A 21763-nucleotide genomic window follows, 5' to 3' on the forward strand; every position below is an offset into this window, starting at 1 on the left:
GGCGGTTTATTTATGTTGTAAAGTCTCAAATCTGATAATTTTCTGTGTGACTTGTGCGAACAATTTGATTGACAGTTATAATAAATAATGCGAATCTTGTCTTCCATGCTCAGGGTACCTCTATAAAGGATAGCGCTATACGTAATTAATGTGCCGAAAGTGATGGTAATAGATGGTACGTCCTTTTGAACTATGTTGGGGTATGGCTGTATCTATGTATTTATATATCTATGACATTACATTACAGTTTCCATTCTAAGTTTGTTGTTCTATGGTAATAAGGTGGGTTGGGTTCATAGCTCTCCGTTCATCCGTTGCGTTGATCCGTCAAACGGATAGTGCAATTTGTTAAGGTTCATAGCAATCCGTCCATATCGTACGTTTCCAAGGTATAACCATAACCTAAATTTTATTTTGTACTGTACCCACCGTGATCTTCAGTACGTAGAAACTACTATCAGATTATCACCTCGAAGAACGTAATAGGCGAACACTGTTAAATTTGCTCTTAAACGTCAACAACATAACAAACATAACCTTACTCTTGTTAAAAAACGGACCAACGGAAACGTAAATCTTCAACTTCAACCAACTTTTCCGTAGTAAATGGACGACGTAAGGTAAGTTCATAGCTCTCCGTTCATACGTTTCCGTTTGTCCGTTAGCCAATCAGAAGACAGCAAATTTTTAAATCGTACGTCGTCCGTTTACGACGGAAAAGTTGGTTGAAGTTGAACATTTACGTTTCCGTTGGTCCGTTTTTAACAAGAGTGAGGTTATGTTTGGTATGTTAACAGCGTTCGCCTATTCGTTCTTCACGGTAATAATCAGATAGCAATGTATGTTCTTACTTTCGTACCATTTTCACATACTGAAAATCACGGAGGGTACACTACAAAATAAAGTTTAGGTTATGGTTATACTTGCAAATGTACAATGTGGACGGATTGCTATGAACCTTAACAAAACGTACTATCCGTTTGACGGATCAACGCAACGGATGAACGGAGAGCTATGAACCCACCTGTACGGTTTGAAAATTTACTGTGTTCTGATTGGATAACGGATAAACGGAAACGTATGAACGGAGAGCTATGAACCCACCTTATGTTTGGCATCTTGTCTTCAATGGCGGTCGTGAACGTTTCGCCAAAGATCATAGTGTAGTATGATCTTTGGTTTCGCTCCATAAATGTTTGTTGTTATGTATTTTGTGTTATTTAATGCAGGTAGTAATTTTTGCATTTCTTTATATCGTATTTGTGTTTTGTTTGCCGCATTTTATATTTTTTGTGTGTTTCAATATTTGTTTTTGAAATTTACTTGGTTTAACCGCAATGCAATCATAAGTGTGATACCGTTATGCTATATGTTTACGTTTTTGGTGTAATGTTTGCTTAATTTATGTTTATTGATGTTGATTACTTGGTCTTGTCCCTGAAGTTACATTCATGTAAGTTTTCATTTTATTTTAATATGTTGAAATTGCTGATTCGTTTGATGTATGTACTGACTTGTTGTTTGTTACTAACAATTTTCTCCGTGAATGAAGCAGTCACGGGAGGTGGAAAAAGAAACTGTAGTCTATAATTTTGTGTTAGGGCACCTAATTCCGTGCACTGTCTTCGACATCCAACTGTAGGTTCGAAACCCCGAAACCAGGGGCGGACTACCCATCGTGCAGGAGCGAGATTACGCTAATCAAAGCTCTTCAGTTTAGAATCTATGTGTGTTAAAATGAGTGGCGATTCAATAATCCCCACATATTTTGTTTTTAGTCAAATCTGCCTACAAGGCCATGTAATTTTCCATCTTGCTTTCAACAAAAGGACTTTATTGCACCAAAGATGAGTCACATCCTGTGTATTTCACCCTTTCTCGGAATCTTGGTACCTGCTGCTACCTGACCCATTGTCCCCAAAAACTTGCTTTAACCTTGAGTGTAACCAACATTGTGTATATGCATTTACTATCTTTGTTAACTACTGCTTAAACTTTTACAAAATATTTTGTTAATTAACTTTTGGACTGTTTTAATCAAACTGCAAAGGTTTTTCTTACGTCGTACTCTTTTTACCCTTGGCAGTGACTTTTGCGAGAGTACGACACCTTTTGGCTTTGTTTGTTTTGTTTATATTAATTTACATGAACTAAATTTCCTGGTTTTCACAATCATGATAATTACGATCATTATTAAACAAACTTTTTTTACAATTTCAGTGTTTTATTTAACGTTCCTTCCCTACTGTGCTTCAGGTCAAAGCGTTATCTATAACTAACGTAAGGGGGCCCTGCCTTAGATGTTTTATCACGTGCCACTTTTCAAATTTAAGCGGGATCTTGTTTAGTTTTAGAGGGAATAGTAATTCGGGTGGCCATTTTTAAACGTTGCCGGGTTTATTTTATTTCCGTGTTCTTGTAGTGTGAAATTAGCGTAGACCCTGGGGGTTAAGTACACTACAACGTGATCCTAGGAATCACGATCTTGAAATCATGATAGCGAAGTAGCCGAAAGAAAGCGCCTATCCCTATGATAGGGACTTTATGGAACTACGCGATCGACGACACGTAAGATCCTCAATTAAAGGAAATAGGCTCGAGTTTCCAGCCCTGAGCCTTGTATATACGACGGTGCTGTCGGGTATACTTTTAAAAAAGTACACCTTACTTCGCGATCATATTTTAAAGATCGTGATTCGTAGGATCCACAGAGTTGTATAAGTATACATATACAACTCTGTGGGTTTTGATCATTGAAAGAAAGCGCCTCTTATCTTTTCATTTAATTTAAATTTTTATGTTGGCAACACCTTTTGAAATTTTTTTGGAATCAAAAATTCAAGTCGTCGTGCAGCAAAAATTGTTCCATTTTCGACTGCCATATAATAAATGTACTAAGCTAAACGATACAAAAATTCTGTAACTTCGCATTTATAGTATCAAATTAAATATAACCTAAACGTTGAATATGACAGCCAACCCTAACTATAAGGTAAGAAACCAAAGTTATTTTACACAGCTTGTACATTTCATCTAAACACAGCCGTCCGAAAGCAAGAGGGAGGAGTTCAGAAAGTATTTAGAAAAGACTGGCGTCATGGACGCTTTAACAAAAGTATTAGTTTCGTTGTACGAAGAACCAGATAAACCCGATAATGCAGTAGAGTATCCTTTATATCTTTATAATGAGATTTCCTTAAGTATTGAGTTATACCCTTAACTATAGTAGATATATATGTAACAAATTGTCAAATCAGATATGTGGAGAAACATTGACCGATATACGAGCAAACTTACAAGAAGCTTTAACTAAAATTTCAGACTTAGAAAAGGAGAATGCGGCAATGAAGGTAGAACCGGAAGGGCCTTCCGAAGAAGCCGACGATGTACCTGCAGATTAAATCTGATATTATTATGTTAAAATTTCATAAAAAGTGTACTTTCCCTTGTAACTTAATAAAATGTTAACAATTTAGCATCTTTTTATTAATATTTCTTACCATTGTATTATGTCTTGTTGCCCTAGAAACATACCCATTGCATGTTCTCTTACTAGTTTGTCATCCCCTGCGGTGTTATAAGCCATAATCTTTCGCACTTTCCCTTGACTCTATCATCTGTTGCATTCATTATCTGCTATAGTATACCTTATCAAAAGTGAGGAACATTCGCTAAATGACCTATAGAGGGGTCAGCATCTCTCCTCTTTAAAAACAGTTATTATATATAATTGTGACTATCGAATAGTATGCATGTATCTCCGCCCAACAGTATTTGAATACAACATAGTACAAGTAATATTTAAAACAGTATTTCTGTTAATTACACAATTATCTTCAATTAGCTATACATATATGAAAACAACGCAATAAGCTAATTACATTAAATAATTTAGTATTTTTAAATGAGAAACAAAACTCTTCAAAATCTCGAGTTAGTTGAGTGTTAAGAGCAGGTATGTGCGGAAACAAAATTTTATTTATTTTTTGCTGCTTGACGACGTTTAACATCCCAATTAAAGACTCTTGCCATATTCACTTCGGTTGTAGTGCACTGATCCCTGTTAAAATAAGTTTTTTTACTAATTCCCTTAGATAACTGTAAAATATTGTACCTTAGAAAATCGACATCTTGCTCGACCTGTTCTAAACTATTGGTTGCAGTCGCTATGTTTTTAGTTAATAATGTTTCTGCATCATCTAAACTATATTCTAACATCACATTTGCACCGAGCCATAAACACACTGTATTCGTTGGTGTAACAACTGCCTTAGCGAAAACTTGGTCACTCAACAAGAATTCAGTTTCAAACTCTTCTGTTTCATGTCTCAGTTTCTCGATCATATTTAGGGAACGTTTCAAATCTGGTATTTGAGATTGTAGTCGTCTTTTCTTTGCCAGCAAGTGAAATTCCATATACTTATATTTACAATGCAATTCGTCCAACCGCTTTAGCACCTTTTCAGCGTTTCCTCCATTTTCTGATTTCCCCATGTACATATCTACATCATCCTGTAGAAAATCATAGATGAGCTACATACATTTTTTAACGATTTAAAAAGATTTACCACAAACTCTGCTTCCGGAATTCCGGCATTTGATTTTTTTCCATCATTTATATTGTCACCTTCCATTTCTAAATCTTTAGAAATATACTTTCAGTTAACTTAAAAAGATTATAAAATATACAAAATTATCTCATTTGTGTGTGGGTTAACCTATTTCAGTTTCTCATAAGGATATTTCCGATTTTGTATGATTCTGTTGACAGATGACAGAAACGTTCTTCTGTATGAATGTGTCTACCATAACGCTACTACATTTTAAACGCTAGTTGATCACACGGTCCGTATACTAGGCGCTTTTTTTCGGCTACTTCGCGATCATGATTTCAAGATCGTGATTCGTAGGATCACGTTTTACGAAAGAACGTGCGAATTTAAATCAACGTATGATTAAGTTTACGTAGTACACATTTGCATTCGAATTACGTATTTTTTGTTTAGATTATGACAACAATTTAAATACAAGTGGAAGTACTTTGCACGATTATGCTCTTCAGTTACAAATATTGACTAACCTAACAAATGAGCAAAAATATCTTTGCATTTATAGGTTAGGAATTCGTGATCAGTAAACAAATCATAAAACTTGTATGTTCAGTTTGTTCACGATTTTAGCAATCATGATCATAAGATCACACTTCGAAAGAACGTGATTAGACAATCCAAACCCGTTTGGATCATCGAAAGAAAACGCCTACTAAGCGGTTGCCTCACTTCCAAACAACCAATAAAACGCGCTGCTTCAGCCCGCAGTAAGCACCCCCCACCACACAATTCTCATGTACTACATGCATTTGGTAATAATTCTAATAAGAGTTAATTTTTGCATATTTGTATTTGTTATTGTAATGATATTTTAAGCGATAATCATGAGTAGTCTATTTCTTTCACATTTCCACAGGGACAGGTGCATATGTATTTACGATCGTCGACGACCAACAGCGCGCGTTTGTATAGCAGAAGTCCCTTACAAGTTACGCAGACGCGCCGCTCCGTGTATAGGCGTCCATATAACGCAGTGTTTCGCAACCAGCGGCGACACTTTGCAGTGCTTTAAAAACGTCGGGTGAGAAGGGGCTCTATGAAGTGCTATAAGATCCTAAATAGTAAACAACCATTAGAAGTGAAGAAACAATATAAATATTAATAAATATTTTTTTAATTTACGTCCAATATATAAATTACAATCTTAAATAGTACTTGGAAAATGTAAATTTCACAGCACGGCACAAATCCTACCTATATATTTCCACATGGCTACAAATGTATCACATATTACATAAATACAACGTTATCAAGGGGAATTGATTAAATTGGCTGGAATTACCTCGATTTACATTAGGCGTTTGAAATTATTTCAAAAAATCCATTATTTCATCTTTCGATAATGATATACTACCACTTTGTGTATTCTTTGAAGTGAATGAAGGCTTCATAACATTTTGTGTTGTGTATAAATTTGGAGAATGAAATGAAGGCTGAAAATTTTGACTTGGAAAACTTGCCATGGTAGGCGCTTTATTCATTTTGGACAATCCAAATTGATCATTATGTGAATTGCTAGAATTTGCGGATGCTGAATGACTTAATTGAAATGCTTGAAAATTTGAACTAGCTTGGGAAGTATGATTTGATGAACTTGTGAAGGTGTTGGATGTACGTGATGATGCGCTAGGATTATACCATGGCGGTGGGGCTATTGGTGATAATGTGTTGGTTAAATTTACAGGTTGCACTTGGGATGTATTTGTAGTAATTGGTATGGGATCGAGCTTCGTTTGATTCTGTAAAATTTTAACGGTGTCTTGTTGATTCAGAATTCTCTGCTTTTCTTGTAAGGTAAGAGCAGATGCAGACTTGCTTTGATTATTAGGTGCCGGTGGTGGAATGTTATCAAGGCCAAAATCAGTAAAGATTGTTTCCAAAGCTGTAGATTTAGGAACAATCGTTGGCATGCTATTTTCAAGTATTTTTTGATGTTCTTGTACAGTGTTGAGTTGCTCCAATTTGGTGCGATGCTCAGATTCAACGAGTTGAAACATCTGTGTGACTAAAGCGACCAAAGCATTAAATTGTTGTAGTGTCAACCCATTTTCGATGCATAATGGAATAAGAAAAGGAAGAACACGGGTAGCCATGATCTCTTTTGTTATACCTAATTTTTTGTGAGTCATCGCTAATTTGTATATTCCCAATATTCCCATAATAACTGCCGGTTCACGGGAGGGAATTTGTGGTAGGAATGGTAAAACTTCATCTAAGACAAGCCACTTGTCCAGATGCTCAAGCAGTCGCCCAATACACAATAAACAATTTACACGAACAGATAATGTCGACGTGGATAGGCACAATTTCTTTATACGAGGTAATACACTGTTTTTCACATTGCCGTGGTCTAATAGTCCAGCAAATGTCGGCAACACCGATAAACACAGCTCGTGTATCTGCGGTGTATCTGAGTCTAATCCTCTGTATAGCATTGGCAACACGTGTTGCTGAATGTCAGTTGCTGGTGTCAATTTTAAGAGGAGTTCCATACGTTGCAGAAAGATCAGTAATATCTAAAAGCAAACATAAGATATCAAGATTGGCTTTGAATAATGTGATTCAAAACAAATGCGTAATGTTAACAAATCACTTAAAGTAGCATTAATGGCACATGTTCAAGGGGCAATATCTTGTAAGAAATTTTATAAAATAGGTAAGTATCAAAAAATTATTATTATTGTTAGTGTACTAAAAATTGTTTGAATTTAGGTACGAAGATTTAATACAGAGCAAGATGCACTTCCATATAAAGTGCATTAATACGTATCTAGACATCTTAAGCGATCTCAACGTTAAGTGCAAAAATCGATCAGTGGAGTTAAAATTTTTCATAATATTTGTGGAATACCTAGTCGCACAGACTGCACGTAACATCCTTAAATGTGGATACGCCGCTTTACGTTATGCTTATCGTGAGTAGCAAAATTACACTGATCACAAATCAAATTTTTGAGAAGGTTAATAGGTGACGCTTTACGCGAACGCTATTTATTGTGGCGTAATTACACTGATACGATAGCAGTGATAGAAATTTATTTAAAGCGGAGTGTGTAATTGCACTGTTCACTAACACTGGGCGATTGCAAGTTTCAACTAATTGATTAATTTAAAAGAATAATCAAACCCGATTATCGATTTTATCTTTTGATTATAATCTGTTCATCGTCCAACGCTACTGTTCACAATAAAAAACTTTGGAAATATAATGCGTTATACGACGATTTCTTAAATTATCCTTATTTTTGGTTGCATAATTGCACTTATCACATTTCCAACTCTTGAAAGTAACGTGATAATTACAATGACAATGAAATTTTGGCAATTGTAGATAAACAAAATGGCGATCTTCTCCCACCAATACTAATTACAATGTGCTCCCACCAGAATGAATAAACGAACGACATCTTGCGGATTGAGCGTCAACACGACCTCTCAATTTTGTACAGCTTAACCTCAAACGTGTCCAGTAGTAGTGGATAATAACAAAAAAGCTTGTGAGTGTAATCCTGCATGACGGTGCAAATTTGTTATTTTTCGATAATGATTCACGTCTATGCGTTCCGTCTGCACTCTCTCATGAGATGGACTATAATTTAAAAAAACGCAACACTTTTTCTAGTGCTCCAATAAACAAAAGCTTTATAGCAAAAAGAGTAATCAGGATCAGAACGCATAAACGAACGCACCTCAAAATGTTGGTTGATTGCTTAATCATTGAGGGCCATTTTAAGGTTTCCACATATAGCATAGCATTAGCTGTGGGCCACATTATTCAATCATGCTCAAGAAAATGCATAGTGTGTGATGTGTCCTATTTTGGTCGAGACTGCACTAAATATCTCAGCTGTTTTTAAAGATAGAGACCCAGTACTACTTTTTTGTGAAACGTACCACAAACAGAATCAATCCAATTACGTTGTTTCTAAAATACAGGGTGAAAACAAAAACTTTAACTTTTATATTTATATCCTACCCATGTAGGATAGAAAAAAGTTAAAAACTGCCTATTTTAGATATTTTTACGTAAAATCCAGTGGCGTAGTAAAAAAAATGTTTCGACCACCATTTTTGAGATTTGACCCAGAGTTGCCTTTTAAATGCAACACCTTTTATATCTCAACGTCAATTTTTAGTGCACTTTCAAAAAATAAGAACATAAGGGCTATTAAACCGAAAACACAAATGTGCAAGTCCACTCTTCGACTCTAGACCACAACCGGCTTACGAATTTTTTTGCATTCTTTCTCCTGATTACTTTGATGAAAATCCTATATTTTTACATTTTTTATGCCTATATAAATATCAATTTTTTTTCAAAATTCCGTCAGTCATTTATATTGATTGCTATCGGCTGCCTTAGTTACCATGGATGCAATAAACAAAACAAAATCTCCATGAATCCATTGCCTATTTAAATACAGTAAAAAAAAAAGGCTTTTATAAATTTTCATGGGCAAAATTTACTAGACCACTGGATTCTACGTAAAAATATCTAAAATAGGCAGTTTTTACTTTGGTTCTATCTTACAATGGTAGTCAAATATGATAACATCCTAAAAATCAAACTTTTCATTTTCACCCTGTATCTCAGAAACAAACGTACCGTACAGCAGTTATAAATTAGCAAGCGACGGCGCTAGTCGAAGTTCCAATCGGCCGCACGAAACCTGCAAAACAATAAACAATGGCATAACATTATTTAATGCATCAATACCGATATCATTAGTATCCCACATCTACAACAACGGAGTGGATTTTTGATCCGCCACTGGAGAAATGCAAATATGGCGCCGCTTGCCGACCACTGCGCATACAAACCGCTCGCGAACTCATAACGGCTGTACTGTAGCTAGCTAGATTCTGTTTACGTATCAAGTTTCTTAAAAAAATGGCACAGGGTCGCGAAAACAGCAAGTCTCCATATCTAAAAGCGGATGAGATACAACGCAGTCTCAACCAAAATTAAATTTGATAATTTACAAACATCGTGACAGTCAGCAGAGGTGGGCCCATCGACATATTAATATATAGATGGACTGCGCGATTCCGTTTTTAAATAAATTATGTCACCTACTGCTTCTACATGTACTGACTTTACTACTGTTTAAAGTCCCTAGATTACTAAAGTAACGCGATTCGTTAGGCCAGTGTATTAGACAAAAACAAACTGCTAATTGAGCAAAAATGGCCGTTTGACACCTACTGTCAGGTTTGACATTTGTTGTTTTGTATTATAATAGTTGTGTGTACATTAAGGAGAGTACTGATGTAACCATTAATTCAAAAAAAAAATATTACTCAGAAGTGAAGACAATTTTTCGAAAACTTTTAATGAAGATCAATTAAAATATTTAGAATTGGGTACACACAAGGGTTTTATGTGGAGTGGTGAAACGATTGAAAAAGCGATGCAACTATATTTATCTTGTGATTTTTAAATATTAATCGATATTAATATTAAATTTTTTTAAATATTAATATTATATTAAACGATACGCTCACAAAACTGGCGCTATCCAAAAGTATCCGCACAATCCAAGAGCGACTAGAAAAACCAATAGAAAAGCATACTTTCCAACTGTTGTTCAATTTCAAATTTCGCGGTTCCCAAACTGAGCCAAAATGGCTGCTATTCGCGTTACTTTAGTGATCTAGGGACTTTACTACTGCTTAAAGTTCCTGGATTACTAAAGTAACGCGAATAGCAGCCATTTTGGCTCAGTTTGGTAACCGCGAAATTTGAAATTGAACAACAGTTGGAAAGTATGTATAAAGTATGTATTTTGTATAATTTAATTTGTATAAATCCCTAAAGCGCATCTAAAAAAGGTCAACTGTGCAAAATTTGAACTAAAAAGGTTCAAGGGTTTGGCACAGACAGGGGGGGGGGGGGGGTGACCCCAAGGGGTCATTGGATTTGACCCATTTTTAATAGGCTTATTACTTGTGGCATATAGGTCAACTGTGCAAAATTTGAACTGAATATGTTCAAGCGTTTGGCAGAGACAGTGGGGGGTGACCCCAAGGGGTCATTGGATTTGACCCATTTTTAATAGGCTTATTACTTGTGGCATACAGGGTGACAATTTGAAAACTTACCACCCCCCATATCTTAGTAAATAAACGAGATATTTAAAAAAATCAAAATACGTGTCGGTAATTCGGAGGGGGAATCACAATGACATAGTTGGCGACGCACCCCCTCACACCCCCTGCGCCCTAGCCACCCCAACTTTTAAATCTTAAATAGTGACCCCCCATGTGTGATACGTCGTTGGAAAGCTCTGAAAAATGCTTTCCAACCATACCAAATAGCATTACATTTAGGTTAGTAATTATCGTGCAAATCAAAAAATAAACTAATATGATACATTTTCTAAAGTTGGCTTTCATTTCAATAAATGTTCAAAATGTTTTCCGTTATTGGGAAGACAGTGTTACTATGCGATCAAAAATGAGTTGCCCTTTGAAATTTTTGTTTACATGGAAAATCGTATTTAACTTGAACTTCCAAAGCCGACTCGACAGCAACTCATTTTTGATCGCCAGCTATAATCTATTCTCAAACTCTTGTCGAACCTTTTCAAATGTTGGTTTTGCAATATTTCGACATTCTTGAATTATTCTCTGTCTCTGTCGTCTATGTTCGCCGGTTGCGTTTTAAATACGACAGATTTCAAATGTATCATATTAGTTTATTTTTTGATTTTCACGATAATTACTAACCTAAATGTAATGCTGTTTGGTATGGTTGGAAAGCATTTTTTCAGAGCTTTCCAACGACGTATCACACATGGGGGGTCACTGTTTAAGATTTAAAAGTTGGAGTGGCTGGGGCGCAGGGGGTTGGAGGGGGTGCGTCGCCAATTATGTCATTGTGATTCCCCCTCCGAATTACCGAAACGGATTTTGATTTTTTTAAATATCTCGTTTATTAAGGATCCTCAGATCCTTTATAGTTTTGTATTGTCGTCCGTCCGTCCGTCCGTCCGTGTGCGCTCTAACTCTTTTTAAAAGTGGCCGATTGAGTTGAAATTTGGTGTACGGGTTCTTTGGACATTAAGGACGGACGCTATTGATTTTCAGGAAGCTGGTTCAATAGGAACAAAAGTTATAGGAGTTCGAGTGAATCGGGAACAGGAAAAACTACGGGCTCAATATAATAGAAATCAACATATTTCATTCCCTAGGTCATGTATCGGGTTGGGACTTCCGCTAGATTATTCCCTATGACTCTTAGATGTGTAATACGTTAATATAACTCTTCTCTGTGGTATAGGTCGAAAGTTTTAGAGCAAAATGTAGCAAAAATTACACTTTATACATGAATTTAGAGTTTTAAAAGGTTTCAAACGCATTATCTTGATGCAGCAAGAGTACATCACGTACACATTTGATAACCGCATGTGTGTGATTCAAAAATGTTAAATTATTGCCATATGGGTTTTGATCAAAATAATCAAAATCGTTATTTATGCACCAAGATCGTCGAGAAAAATACTAGGGGCATTATCTCAATGCTCAAGACATAAATTTGATGCATTTCTGGCGACCACATGGATTTTGATCAAAACATGTCAAAATCGTTATTTATGCACCAAGATCGTTGGGAAAAAGACTAACAGCATCATCTCAATGACCAAAACATGAATTTGATCTATTTTTGGCGACCACATGAATTTTGATCAAAACATGTCAAAATCGTTATTTATGCACCAAGAACGTTGGGGAAAAAGACCAAGAGCATTATCTCAATGATCAAAACATGAATTTGATCTATTTTTGGCGACCACATGGATTTTGATCAAAACAAGATTAAGAGCATTATCTCAATGACCAAGACATGAATTTGATGTATTTTGTAACATTAAAATAAATTATCGTTAAAAGTTATTGTAATACTGAGGATCCTTCGATATTTCGTTGTATCGGTTTATTTAGTAAGATATGGGGGGTGGTAAGTTTTCAAATTGTCACCCTGTATATTAAGTCTACTGTGCAAAGTGTGAACCAACTCGGTCCAAACGTTGACAGTTATCGTGTTCACGGACACAATCGACTCCCCTATAAAGCTTGCATTGCTTTGCTCTGCCGATTAATAAACTTAGTGGTGAACCTGTTGTTACACTTTAACTACCTACTCTTTACATTCACATTTCACAAGCAGGCCCAACAGTGTACAATTAAGATACTGATTTTACTAGAAAGTAAACTGAGCAAGTGCTGAATAAACTTTGTTTAAATCACATTATTAAGTGTCTTATTTCACACACCTACATACACTTGTACAAATAATTACCTGAATTGGATTCACCAACTTCATGACAGGTTTCAAATGCGGTAATATTTTAGTAACATATTCCGCTTCGTTGCACTCCTCTGCAACGTCAAGAATACTGGGAAGAACAAAAGGAATCATGGTTGGTTGAGCTAAATCTCGAGTAAGACACGGCAGAGCCTGCTGAACACGTACACGTTGAGGTAATTTTGAGAGAGCCTCTGGTAAACCCTTGTAAAACTGCGACCTTTGTAAATTATCCCATTGAAGCAGAGAATCCAAGTAAGTCAACGTTTTGACTCCCACATCTTCAAAGTATGGAATCTAAATCAAAATGAATTACTACACTGAACAATTTTCACAGATATATACCTTAATAAACTGGTGTGCATCAGGTCGTAATTCCGGTACTACATTTAACATCATTTTTACATACTCCCTTAAACTATCTGGTAGGCATTGCAATTTGTTGTTAGATAATGTCTTTAGCTGCTGAGGCCTGTTTTTAAATTGCTGCCAATCTTTTGCAGGTACTAATGTATGATGGTTTAAAGAATGTAAAACGTAAGCTAACATGCCTAATGAAAACAAATCACTACTTGTGGAATGCGTTTCTGTTAAAGTGTATTCGGGTGCGACATATTCTAGATTGGGCTGGGACACACATGGTAGGGTAAAGTCATACTGCTGAAATGGATAAAATGCCTGATTCGTGCCAATGTTATGAACGCAAAAATCGAAACCAAATACTTTCCAAGCTCCTTGCTGATTAATTATAATACTTTCCGGACAAATATTTCTATGAAGTAACTTTACATCATTATGTAAAAAAGCCAATCCTTCCCCGATTTGAAGTAAGCCAAACTTAATCTCGATATCATAAAATTTGTAGTCTGACAAATTCGCAGGCTGAGGCATATTAACAGTTTCCCCTAAAATATTCGCCAAACTTGCAAAAACTGGTTCAGTCGCGAACGCTAAGCTCTCTCGGCTTTCTTCCAATGGATGTTGAACAGTTAATATTCGTGGATGTCTTATTTTTGTCAGTTGTGACACACCACGGCGAAGACCATCTAAAACCATTTCTTTGTCAGACTTACTAAATTTATCCAGTTGTCTCTTTTCCAAGACGAATATAGCAGCTTCTTGTTTTGTAGATCGTTTAAAGCCTTTATAAATCTTCCAGAGTAGCCCAGGGCCTCCAGATGCAATATGAGAACTGGCATCGAATTCTCTTGTGACTGGATTTCCAGGTAGAACACCGGACAATTGTGAGACAGTACTGCTAACAGAGCTACTAACTTGGGTATAAAGTTTGTTAAAGACTTCCATATTAAATTATGGATAATTTTACAAAAAAGAAAAAGTTGAAGAAACAAAACCACTGAATGATGACATGAAGGTGTCTAAATTATCGGAACCGGGAGCTTGAATTAGGACCACAGAACACGATACGCTTACAATAGCTGAAATTATAGTTCCATACCCGCAACGCCGTACCGTAACGTTTGGAATTAACCCTACTTGTTGCGCGTGAACATTTAATAGTTCGCGTTAACGTTGCGTTAGAACGGTTACGGTACGTAGGAAATGCCCAAATCTTATTTCTTACGGTAAATCGTGCTAACGCGCTTGTCTTCGGGAGTACTCGAATAATTCAAACAGTTGAGTTTATCCTGACGTTCGTTTCGTTTATTTACAATAATTATTGACACTTTGTTGGTTATTATTATTTTGAAATGCACGTTACTCTTACTGACAGATGACATACAATGACAGAATTCGTTGCGCAAGCTGCCACTTGCCACTACGGAACTATAAATCGTATTATTTTCGTTAACGTAAGATTTTACGGTTCCGTTCTTACGGCTACGGAACTATAAATCCGGCTTTATTTCTTACGGTAAATCGTGCTAACGCGCTTGTCTTCGGTAGTACTCGGATAATTCAAACAGTTGAGTTTATCCTGACGTTCGTTCTGTTTATTGACAATAATTATTGACACTTTGTTGGTTATTTTATTATTATTTTGAAATGCACGTTACTCTTACTGACAGATGACATACAATGACAGAATTCGTTTCGCACTAATGCGCAAGCTCATCTCTTACCACTACGGTAACTATAAATCGTATAATTTTCGTTAACGTAAGATTTTACGGTTCCGTTCTTACGGATACGGAACTATAAATCCGGCTTTACACACGGTATGCTCATTATTTTTCTCAAACGCGTTTTCTACTGCGCATTACGTCACCTGCTAACGTGTGGCGCCCTTAGACCATATAGTACATGGACTGCTATTATCCCTATGCTTTCAATACAAAATGGGTGGTCACGGATAGAGGGCACTGTAGTCGTGGGTATGTGAATCTCAGGGTAAACTAAAGTTGTGTAAACACCACTCGCATCACGTAAAGAGTAGCTTTTATAGTAACCGCGTAGTACGGGAAGCTTTAAATACTCTTGATTATCTTCTATACGTCCACAAATAAGAATAGGTTTGCTTTTTTTGGAATATAGACGATTAATTAATTGACGTTTGTTAATTTATAGGTTGACAGTCTCAAATCGTGTCTAATCGGACAACTTCGGATAGACTCGTTTACCCTGAAACTCACATACCCAGGCGATGTCCTTGACCATATTTTGGTTACAATTAGCAGCTGTCAACCTATAAATTAACAAACGTCAATTAATTAATCGCCTAGATATCCCAAAAAAAGCAAACTTATTCTTATTTGTGGACGTATAGCAAATAATGAAGAGCACTTAAAGCTTCCCGTACTACGCGGTTAGGGTTACTATAAAGCTGCTCTTTAAGCGATCCTAGTGGTGTTTACACGACTTTAGTTTACCCTGAGATTCACATACCCTACAGTGACTTTATAGAGACAGTGGCGACAACAGGGTATCTCGTTTTTGATTGGTCGTTGGTTCCGGTCGCCATATTGGAGCTAAATTCCAAACTGGCCAATAGAAAACCTTCAAAACGACGCGGTGCACTCCGTGCTATAATTATTAATTATACTGTTTTGACAGTGTCACCTGTAATTGTCACGGCTTCATGTTACTAGTTTACACTTTGCTTCTTGTATTTGCTTTATTTTACGTTTTCCGTCTCCAGTTTTATATAAACTCGATTTTTAAAGACGCAAATAGTTTGGATTTATTACGATATTATAAGGTATGTAATCCGCTTAGTGTTTTTAGATGTAAAACTGTGCCTAACCTTACGACTGGTAATTGATGTAAAATTTTTTTCAGAAGCCCTAAATACCTAATGAGTTTAGATAGAAAACTGGTTAGAGAAGCAGCTTATCCGAAATTTAGCAGCAAATTCATTTGTGATCGTAAATACGTTTGAATTGGTTTCATGTTTGCTGGAGCACATGGAATATTGATCTCTTGTACTCCGTGGACTAGATCAACGTGTTTTGTCTTCCATTTAAGAGACTAAAGAAATACTTTTAAGTCCGGAAGGAGCAACACGCGACAGGGGACAAGAAGTGACAGAAGACACTGAAATGTCAAACACAATTTAATGATTTTTATATGTACATTTTGGATATTGCACCATATTTCATACTTATTATACTGTTTTCCATATACCCATACCTTTTTGAATTTGGGAGGCATTTGTTTTCCCATAGGTTGTTCTGCAAAGCTTTAAACGATCATTTCTGCGCCGTTCGTTTTGAACAAGAATCTTTACTTAAATGAAACTGACATTTATTATTCTACGCTCACAATTTGACATGACAAGGTATATTGATCTTACAATCAATTTTTTAGCTCCAATATGGCGGATTATGATAAGTTGTCGCCACTGTCCTTATAAAGTCACTGTAACATACCCACGACTACAGTGCCCTCTATCCGTGACCATCCATTTTGTATTGAAAGCATAGGGCGAATAGCAGTCCATGTACTATATGGTCTAAGATTAGCAGTCCATGTACTATATGGTCTAAGGTGGCGCCAAAATTCAAGTGTTTACGCACGATCCTGTACACGTCACGCGTGACATTTTGTAACTACGAGCCACAGAATAAGACCTTCACAGAACAGAAACATAAATGGCGCTAAATTGTCACCGATTACAGCGTTTCCCGTGGTTGTATGGAGAACTATTTATCACAGACTCAAATATTTTTTTGCAAAACCTGTAGTTTTGCTCGTTACAGGAAATATTTTTTTTAGTCGATAGCCGGAAAAATGGCATATTATTGTTTTGTTTATGTCATCACAAAGCAGGTGATTTCTGTACTGTCCGGGAATCTTCATTCCCGTACAGTACGGGAAAATATCTATACTCTTGTGAGCATGAAAAAGTAAAAGAACAGTTATACACACAAATGCATAGTTTATTTTCTATTAATATGTACATCAATAGTACAATTATTGCAGTTTCCAATCAAATTTGATAGTCCAGTTTTGGAGATGTGCACCCCCCGCTACTTGCTTCTTTGACCATTATGGTATTTGAAGAAAAACGTATTGCACGCAAAATTGGATGGTCGAACGGTTGCATATTTACGGTATGTTCCTAAATAAGTGTCGTTTACTATAAACGACCGTGGCTTATTGGCTGTGTTGCATGGAATCTTCACCAATAGTTGTGAACCCAAATCCTCAATGTCCGCAAGCTTTAAGTTACATAACTCCTCTCGCCGACAGGCGCCATAAATTCCGGAAATACCTAAAAAAATTAAGTTATAATCTTCAGGCCTTTTAATTAAAATCTTACTTTTAGCCATGAGGTAAGTATCATCTGGAGCGTTGATCATAAATTCTCCGATTTGTTCGTTGGTGAAGACTTTCGACTGCTCTTAACTTGATCTATATTCCATAAAACGTTGATAAGCATTTTCATACTTTTCCCTCGATTTAGTTGGCAACAGGTTTGGAGTAGCTTCATTGACTGCTTCCAAAACTTCAGGTGGTGTTACACAAAATAGATCTTCATCAAAATCACCGTCAATATCCATTTTATATTAATATTGCACATCGACTACTATTATAAATTCACACAAACGAAAAAATTTTCTATTTGTTTACATCATGTCCATGGTAACGTTCAAACAATGCATGCTCGGAAAACAAACATGATGCGCACCTATCGCATACAAGCCTAGACCAATGACATTATACCAAATGACAATGGGGTCATCCCGCCTTCATTTTTTATTTCTGATCCACAAAGTACATTAAAAATAAAAAGACCCGTGTGTCCTCAATTTTTATTTGCGAGTAAAATAAACCCAAAATAAATTATTGAAAAGCTGTGTTTTTAGTCCGAATTTGAAACGCTTCAGACTAAATACGTCACAAACCTACAACCAATCACGTAGAAGTGAGCTGGCAACCTTACGCGAGGGTCTGACGTTTGTCACATTTGACGTTTTGAGAGGGATATTTAACTGCATCTAGCACGAAAGTGACAAGTGCCTGTGACAGATGACGCAAGTTATAAATGCCATTCTCCTGCAATATTGCCAAGTCGTTATGTCATCTGAATGGTTCTAGGAGCTGATTGGTCGGGCTTATTACGTCACAGAGCCCGCCACAATCATATCGTTTTGAATAAACCTTTAAAACCGCACATGTTCATTATTTTTTTGCTAATCAGCCTCTATTTTTAAATAAACTTTTACTGTCCAAAAAAATGTTTTATGGTTTCAGGTACACGCTTATTAAATTAGAACTGCGGAATTCAACTATACTGTAAACACCCATTGGTGAAAATAATTTAGTTTGAAATGGTATTTTTGGTGTTTAACTATTCGCTATCGACTAAAAAATAGTATGTACAACACGTAGGAAAAGTATATTCCTGGACTCTGATAGTTGTAAGCCTCGGCTAACGCCTCGGCTTACAATCACTATCATCGTCCAGGAATATGCAACTTTTCCTACTTGTCATACAATCTACTATATTTCATACTATCTAGTAATCGCCGCTTTCCCAGACTGATTTGAGTCTGGTAAATCGTATTTTACCAGACTGAAAATTTTTACCAGACTGGAAATTTTGCCTAGCAACCGCAACTGAAATCCATCTAAACGTGATATTTGATTGATTGATTGATATTGATATTTGTCAAACTACTGTCAGATCAAACAAATCAAGTGATCGACTTTTGCTTTTATTTTAATGTGTACCTACAACATTCTAATCAAAATGGTATTTTAATAGAAATAGAGCAGTATGAAATAATAGTATATTATGAAACTAGTTTATAATGCAAGGGATTATGGCATGAGTGAATGTTTAACGCATGAGCGAAGCGAATGCGGTAATATCACGAATGTCATAATCCCTTGCATTATAAACAAATTTCATACGCTATTTTATCGCCGACTAGAACTTTTCAAAAATTCTGATCGATAAACTTAAATCTGAAATACCTAAATCTAAAATTACATCAAAGCGGTTTTAAACATTACCATGGTTTTTGATAGCTCGCTTTTGTTAATAAATAAATAAAGCGGCGCCATTTGCACAAAACACGCACAAAACATGAATTTTGCGGAAGATTTGAGTTTGTGTGATGCAATTTTAAAGAAAGCGGAAGAAGCGGAATCCAGTTTGTGTCCAAAGAAATCAGAAGACTTTTACAAAAAGGAATTTGAAAAATTTTGTCACTGGATGCGGAACAATAATGCCGAAATTGTGACAGAGAAGGTTTTGCTGGCGTATTTTCTGGATCAGGTAGATCAATTAGACTGTAAATAATTATATACCTAATTGTAATTATTGTTTCTTCCGTTTTAGTCAAAAAATTACAAGTCCTCGTCATTGTGGTGCATGTACTCCAAGCTGAAATGTATGTTACGAATAAAAAATGACATTGACATTAGCCAGTTTTCTAAACTTTCTGCTTTTTTAAAAAAGTGTTCAGTTGGGTATTCAGCAGAAAAATCTTTGGTGTTCTCAAAGAATCAGTTAATAAATTTTTTGACCTCGGCTTGTGACGAACAATATCTCCTTATGAAGGTGGGTGGGTTTCTCTTATTGCTACAAAAGGTTACTATAAAAGTATGATTTTAGGTTGTTGCAATATTTGGATTATTTGGTGCTTGCAGAAGGATAGAGTTTTACAATTTACGTGTAAGCGATGTCCAAGAAGAGGGTGCAGTTTTTGTGGTGAATCTCAAAGATACGAAAACACATCGACCCAGAACATTCACAATTTTAAATGATGATAGCATGAATTACACTGAGCTCATTAAAAAGTACATAAATTTAAGACCAAAGCATGTTAAAATAGAGAAGTTCTTTCTATTCTATGGTGCGGGAAAGTGTACGTGTAATCCCATTGGCATCAATACCTTTGGTCAAATTCCTCGTAAAATTGCCAAATATCTGAACCTTCCTAATGCAGATCAGTTCACTGGTCATTCATTTCGCAGAACGTCTGCTACAATCCTTGCAGATAGTGGCGCAGACATTCGAACATTGAAAAGACATGGTGACTGGAAAAGCGATGCTGTTGCGGAAGGGTAGGTATGTGGCGGATTCACGAGAAAACAAGAACAAAATTGCTAGAACCTTAGGATCTGTTAACACTGTTAGCTGCCAGAGAATCAGGGATTTGGCATCTTCATCAACTATCTCAGTATCTGGAATTACTAGTGCATCATCGACTACAAATGAATGTGTTCTTCAATCTAGTTCAGACATTTCAATTTCCGGAAATTCAAATTGTACTATTACTATTAACATTAATAAATAATATATCAACAATCAGCCTAAATTTGTTGTCAAGGCGACTTTATGGCACAACTTTATGGCACGTGCCATAAAGTGACGGATTATTAATGATTTTGACATTCATAATCATAGCATTCTAATGCTAGTCGGCGATAAAATGTTTTACATTATTTGTATGTTAAATCAGTTAACGTTACTCGTTTCGAAATCTCGTTAACGTAAACCTTGATTTACCATACTCATATGTAAATAACTATTACCGTCGATTTTATACGTGCACAGGTTTTACACATGTCAATTTTGACTTTTGAAAGATTTAAAATATGAACAAGTTATGTGACCGTAAAAAGTGTTGTGTGTCGGATTGTAACAATAAAATATCAAAAAGGCATCGTTTCCCACATTTTGAAACAGCTTGTTTTATGCTTGAAACGCGAAGAGGGTTGAAATGTGCTGTTACTAATTCTTTCCTATTTATGCAAGGTAAGTAACAGGTACAAATTGACGCAGAATTATTACCAACTGTACCTATAGGCGCAAAAGGGTGTAGACTTGAGTTTTATATTTATATAGATGTAGATACTTATATTGTAATTCGTTTTAGATAATTCAACAACTTCCACCCTCGCTTCTCAAGTAACCAGTAAGCACCAGGATCAAGTTAACATTTGTTGTCAAAAACTTGTGTGACAATTTGCTGAAACGGTTTTATCACCTCTTGGAACAAAAAATTTAGTTCTAAAGATATTTTTTAACAAAAATATGTAGTTCAAACAGCAATTAAAACCAAATATTTCGTAGGACAACTCGTTACGTAGGTAAGGATCTTTTTGCAAAGTGTTAACTTCTACAAAGCGTAAGTTGCACTTACTTCTGAGTTTTACATGTAATTTGTAAACATGTAATTTAAGATGTCTGTGTTAAATAATGTAATGTGATTGTATCTAAATATACTTGCAATTTAACAACTGTGTATTCTTTATCTATATTTGTGATTTAGATCGAATTGGGGAAATTACTTCATGGATTTAGAAGCTGGTCACCAGATGGCGCTACTCTGATTTTGATGCTTTAGTTCACAGTACACCCACCAGGGTCCGCCAAAATACCATACAAATTAAAGTCACTAGATATAGAAAGTACCGCAATCATCCG

At 35.9% G+C, this 21763-nt stretch overlaps 4 protein-coding genes across 4 annotated transcripts; 2 read left to right on the forward strand and 2 right to left on the reverse strand.

The window, feature by feature from the left end:
- The first annotated feature begins 2786 nt into the window (after positions 1-2786).
- LOC116164667 (c-Myc-binding protein homolog) lies at positions 2787-3475 on the forward strand. The gene is made up of 3 exons (XM_031478867.1): positions 2787-2992; positions 3044-3165; positions 3230-3475. The coding sequence occupies exons 1-3, from the start codon at positions 2969-2971 to the stop codon at positions 3399-3401; spliced, it is 318 nt and encodes a 105-aa protein (XP_031334727.1). The 5' UTR covers positions 2787-2968; the 3' UTR covers positions 3402-3475.
- Positions 3476-3779: 304 nt separating this feature from the next.
- On the reverse strand, positions 3780-4794 carry LOC116164666 (prefoldin subunit 3-like). Its single transcript, XM_031478866.1, has 3 exons — positions 4569-4794; positions 4115-4512; positions 3780-4060 (listed from the first exon to the last, which is right to left on the reverse strand). Exons 1-3 carry the CDS (start codon positions 4632-4634, stop codon positions 3976-3978), a joined length of 549 nt encoding a protein of 182 aa, XP_031334726.1. The 5' UTR covers positions 4635-4794; the 3' UTR covers positions 3780-3975.
- A 912-nt stretch (positions 4795-5706) lies between these two features.
- On the reverse strand, positions 5707-14324 carry LOC116163803 (SCY1-like protein 2). The gene is made up of 3 exons (XM_031477931.1): positions 13264-14324; positions 12913-13215; positions 5707-7126 (listed from the first exon to the last, which is right to left on the reverse strand). Exons 1-3 carry the CDS (start codon positions 14221-14223, stop codon positions 5918-5920), a joined length of 2472 nt encoding a protein of 823 aa, XP_031333791.1. The 5' UTR covers positions 14224-14324; the 3' UTR covers positions 5707-5917.
- Positions 14325-19280: 4956 nt separating this feature from the next.
- LOC116163833 lies at positions 19281-20401 on the forward strand. Its single transcript, XM_031477963.1, has 3 exons — positions 19281-19606; positions 19670-19891; positions 19946-20401. Exons 1-3 carry the CDS (start codon positions 19415-19417, stop codon positions 20399-20401), a joined length of 870 nt encoding a protein of 289 aa, XP_031333823.1. The 5' UTR covers positions 19281-19414.
- Positions 20402-21763: the final 1362 nt, after the last annotated feature.

The sequence above is a fragment of the Photinus pyralis genome, unplaced genomic scaffold (genome assembly GCF_008802855.1).
Source record: "Photinus pyralis isolate 1611_PpyrPB1 unplaced genomic scaffold, Ppyr1.3 Ppyr1.4_LG2, whole genome shotgun sequence".
In the NCBI taxonomy this organism is placed as follows: domain Eukaryota; kingdom Metazoa; phylum Arthropoda; class Insecta; order Coleoptera; family Lampyridae; genus Photinus; species Photinus pyralis.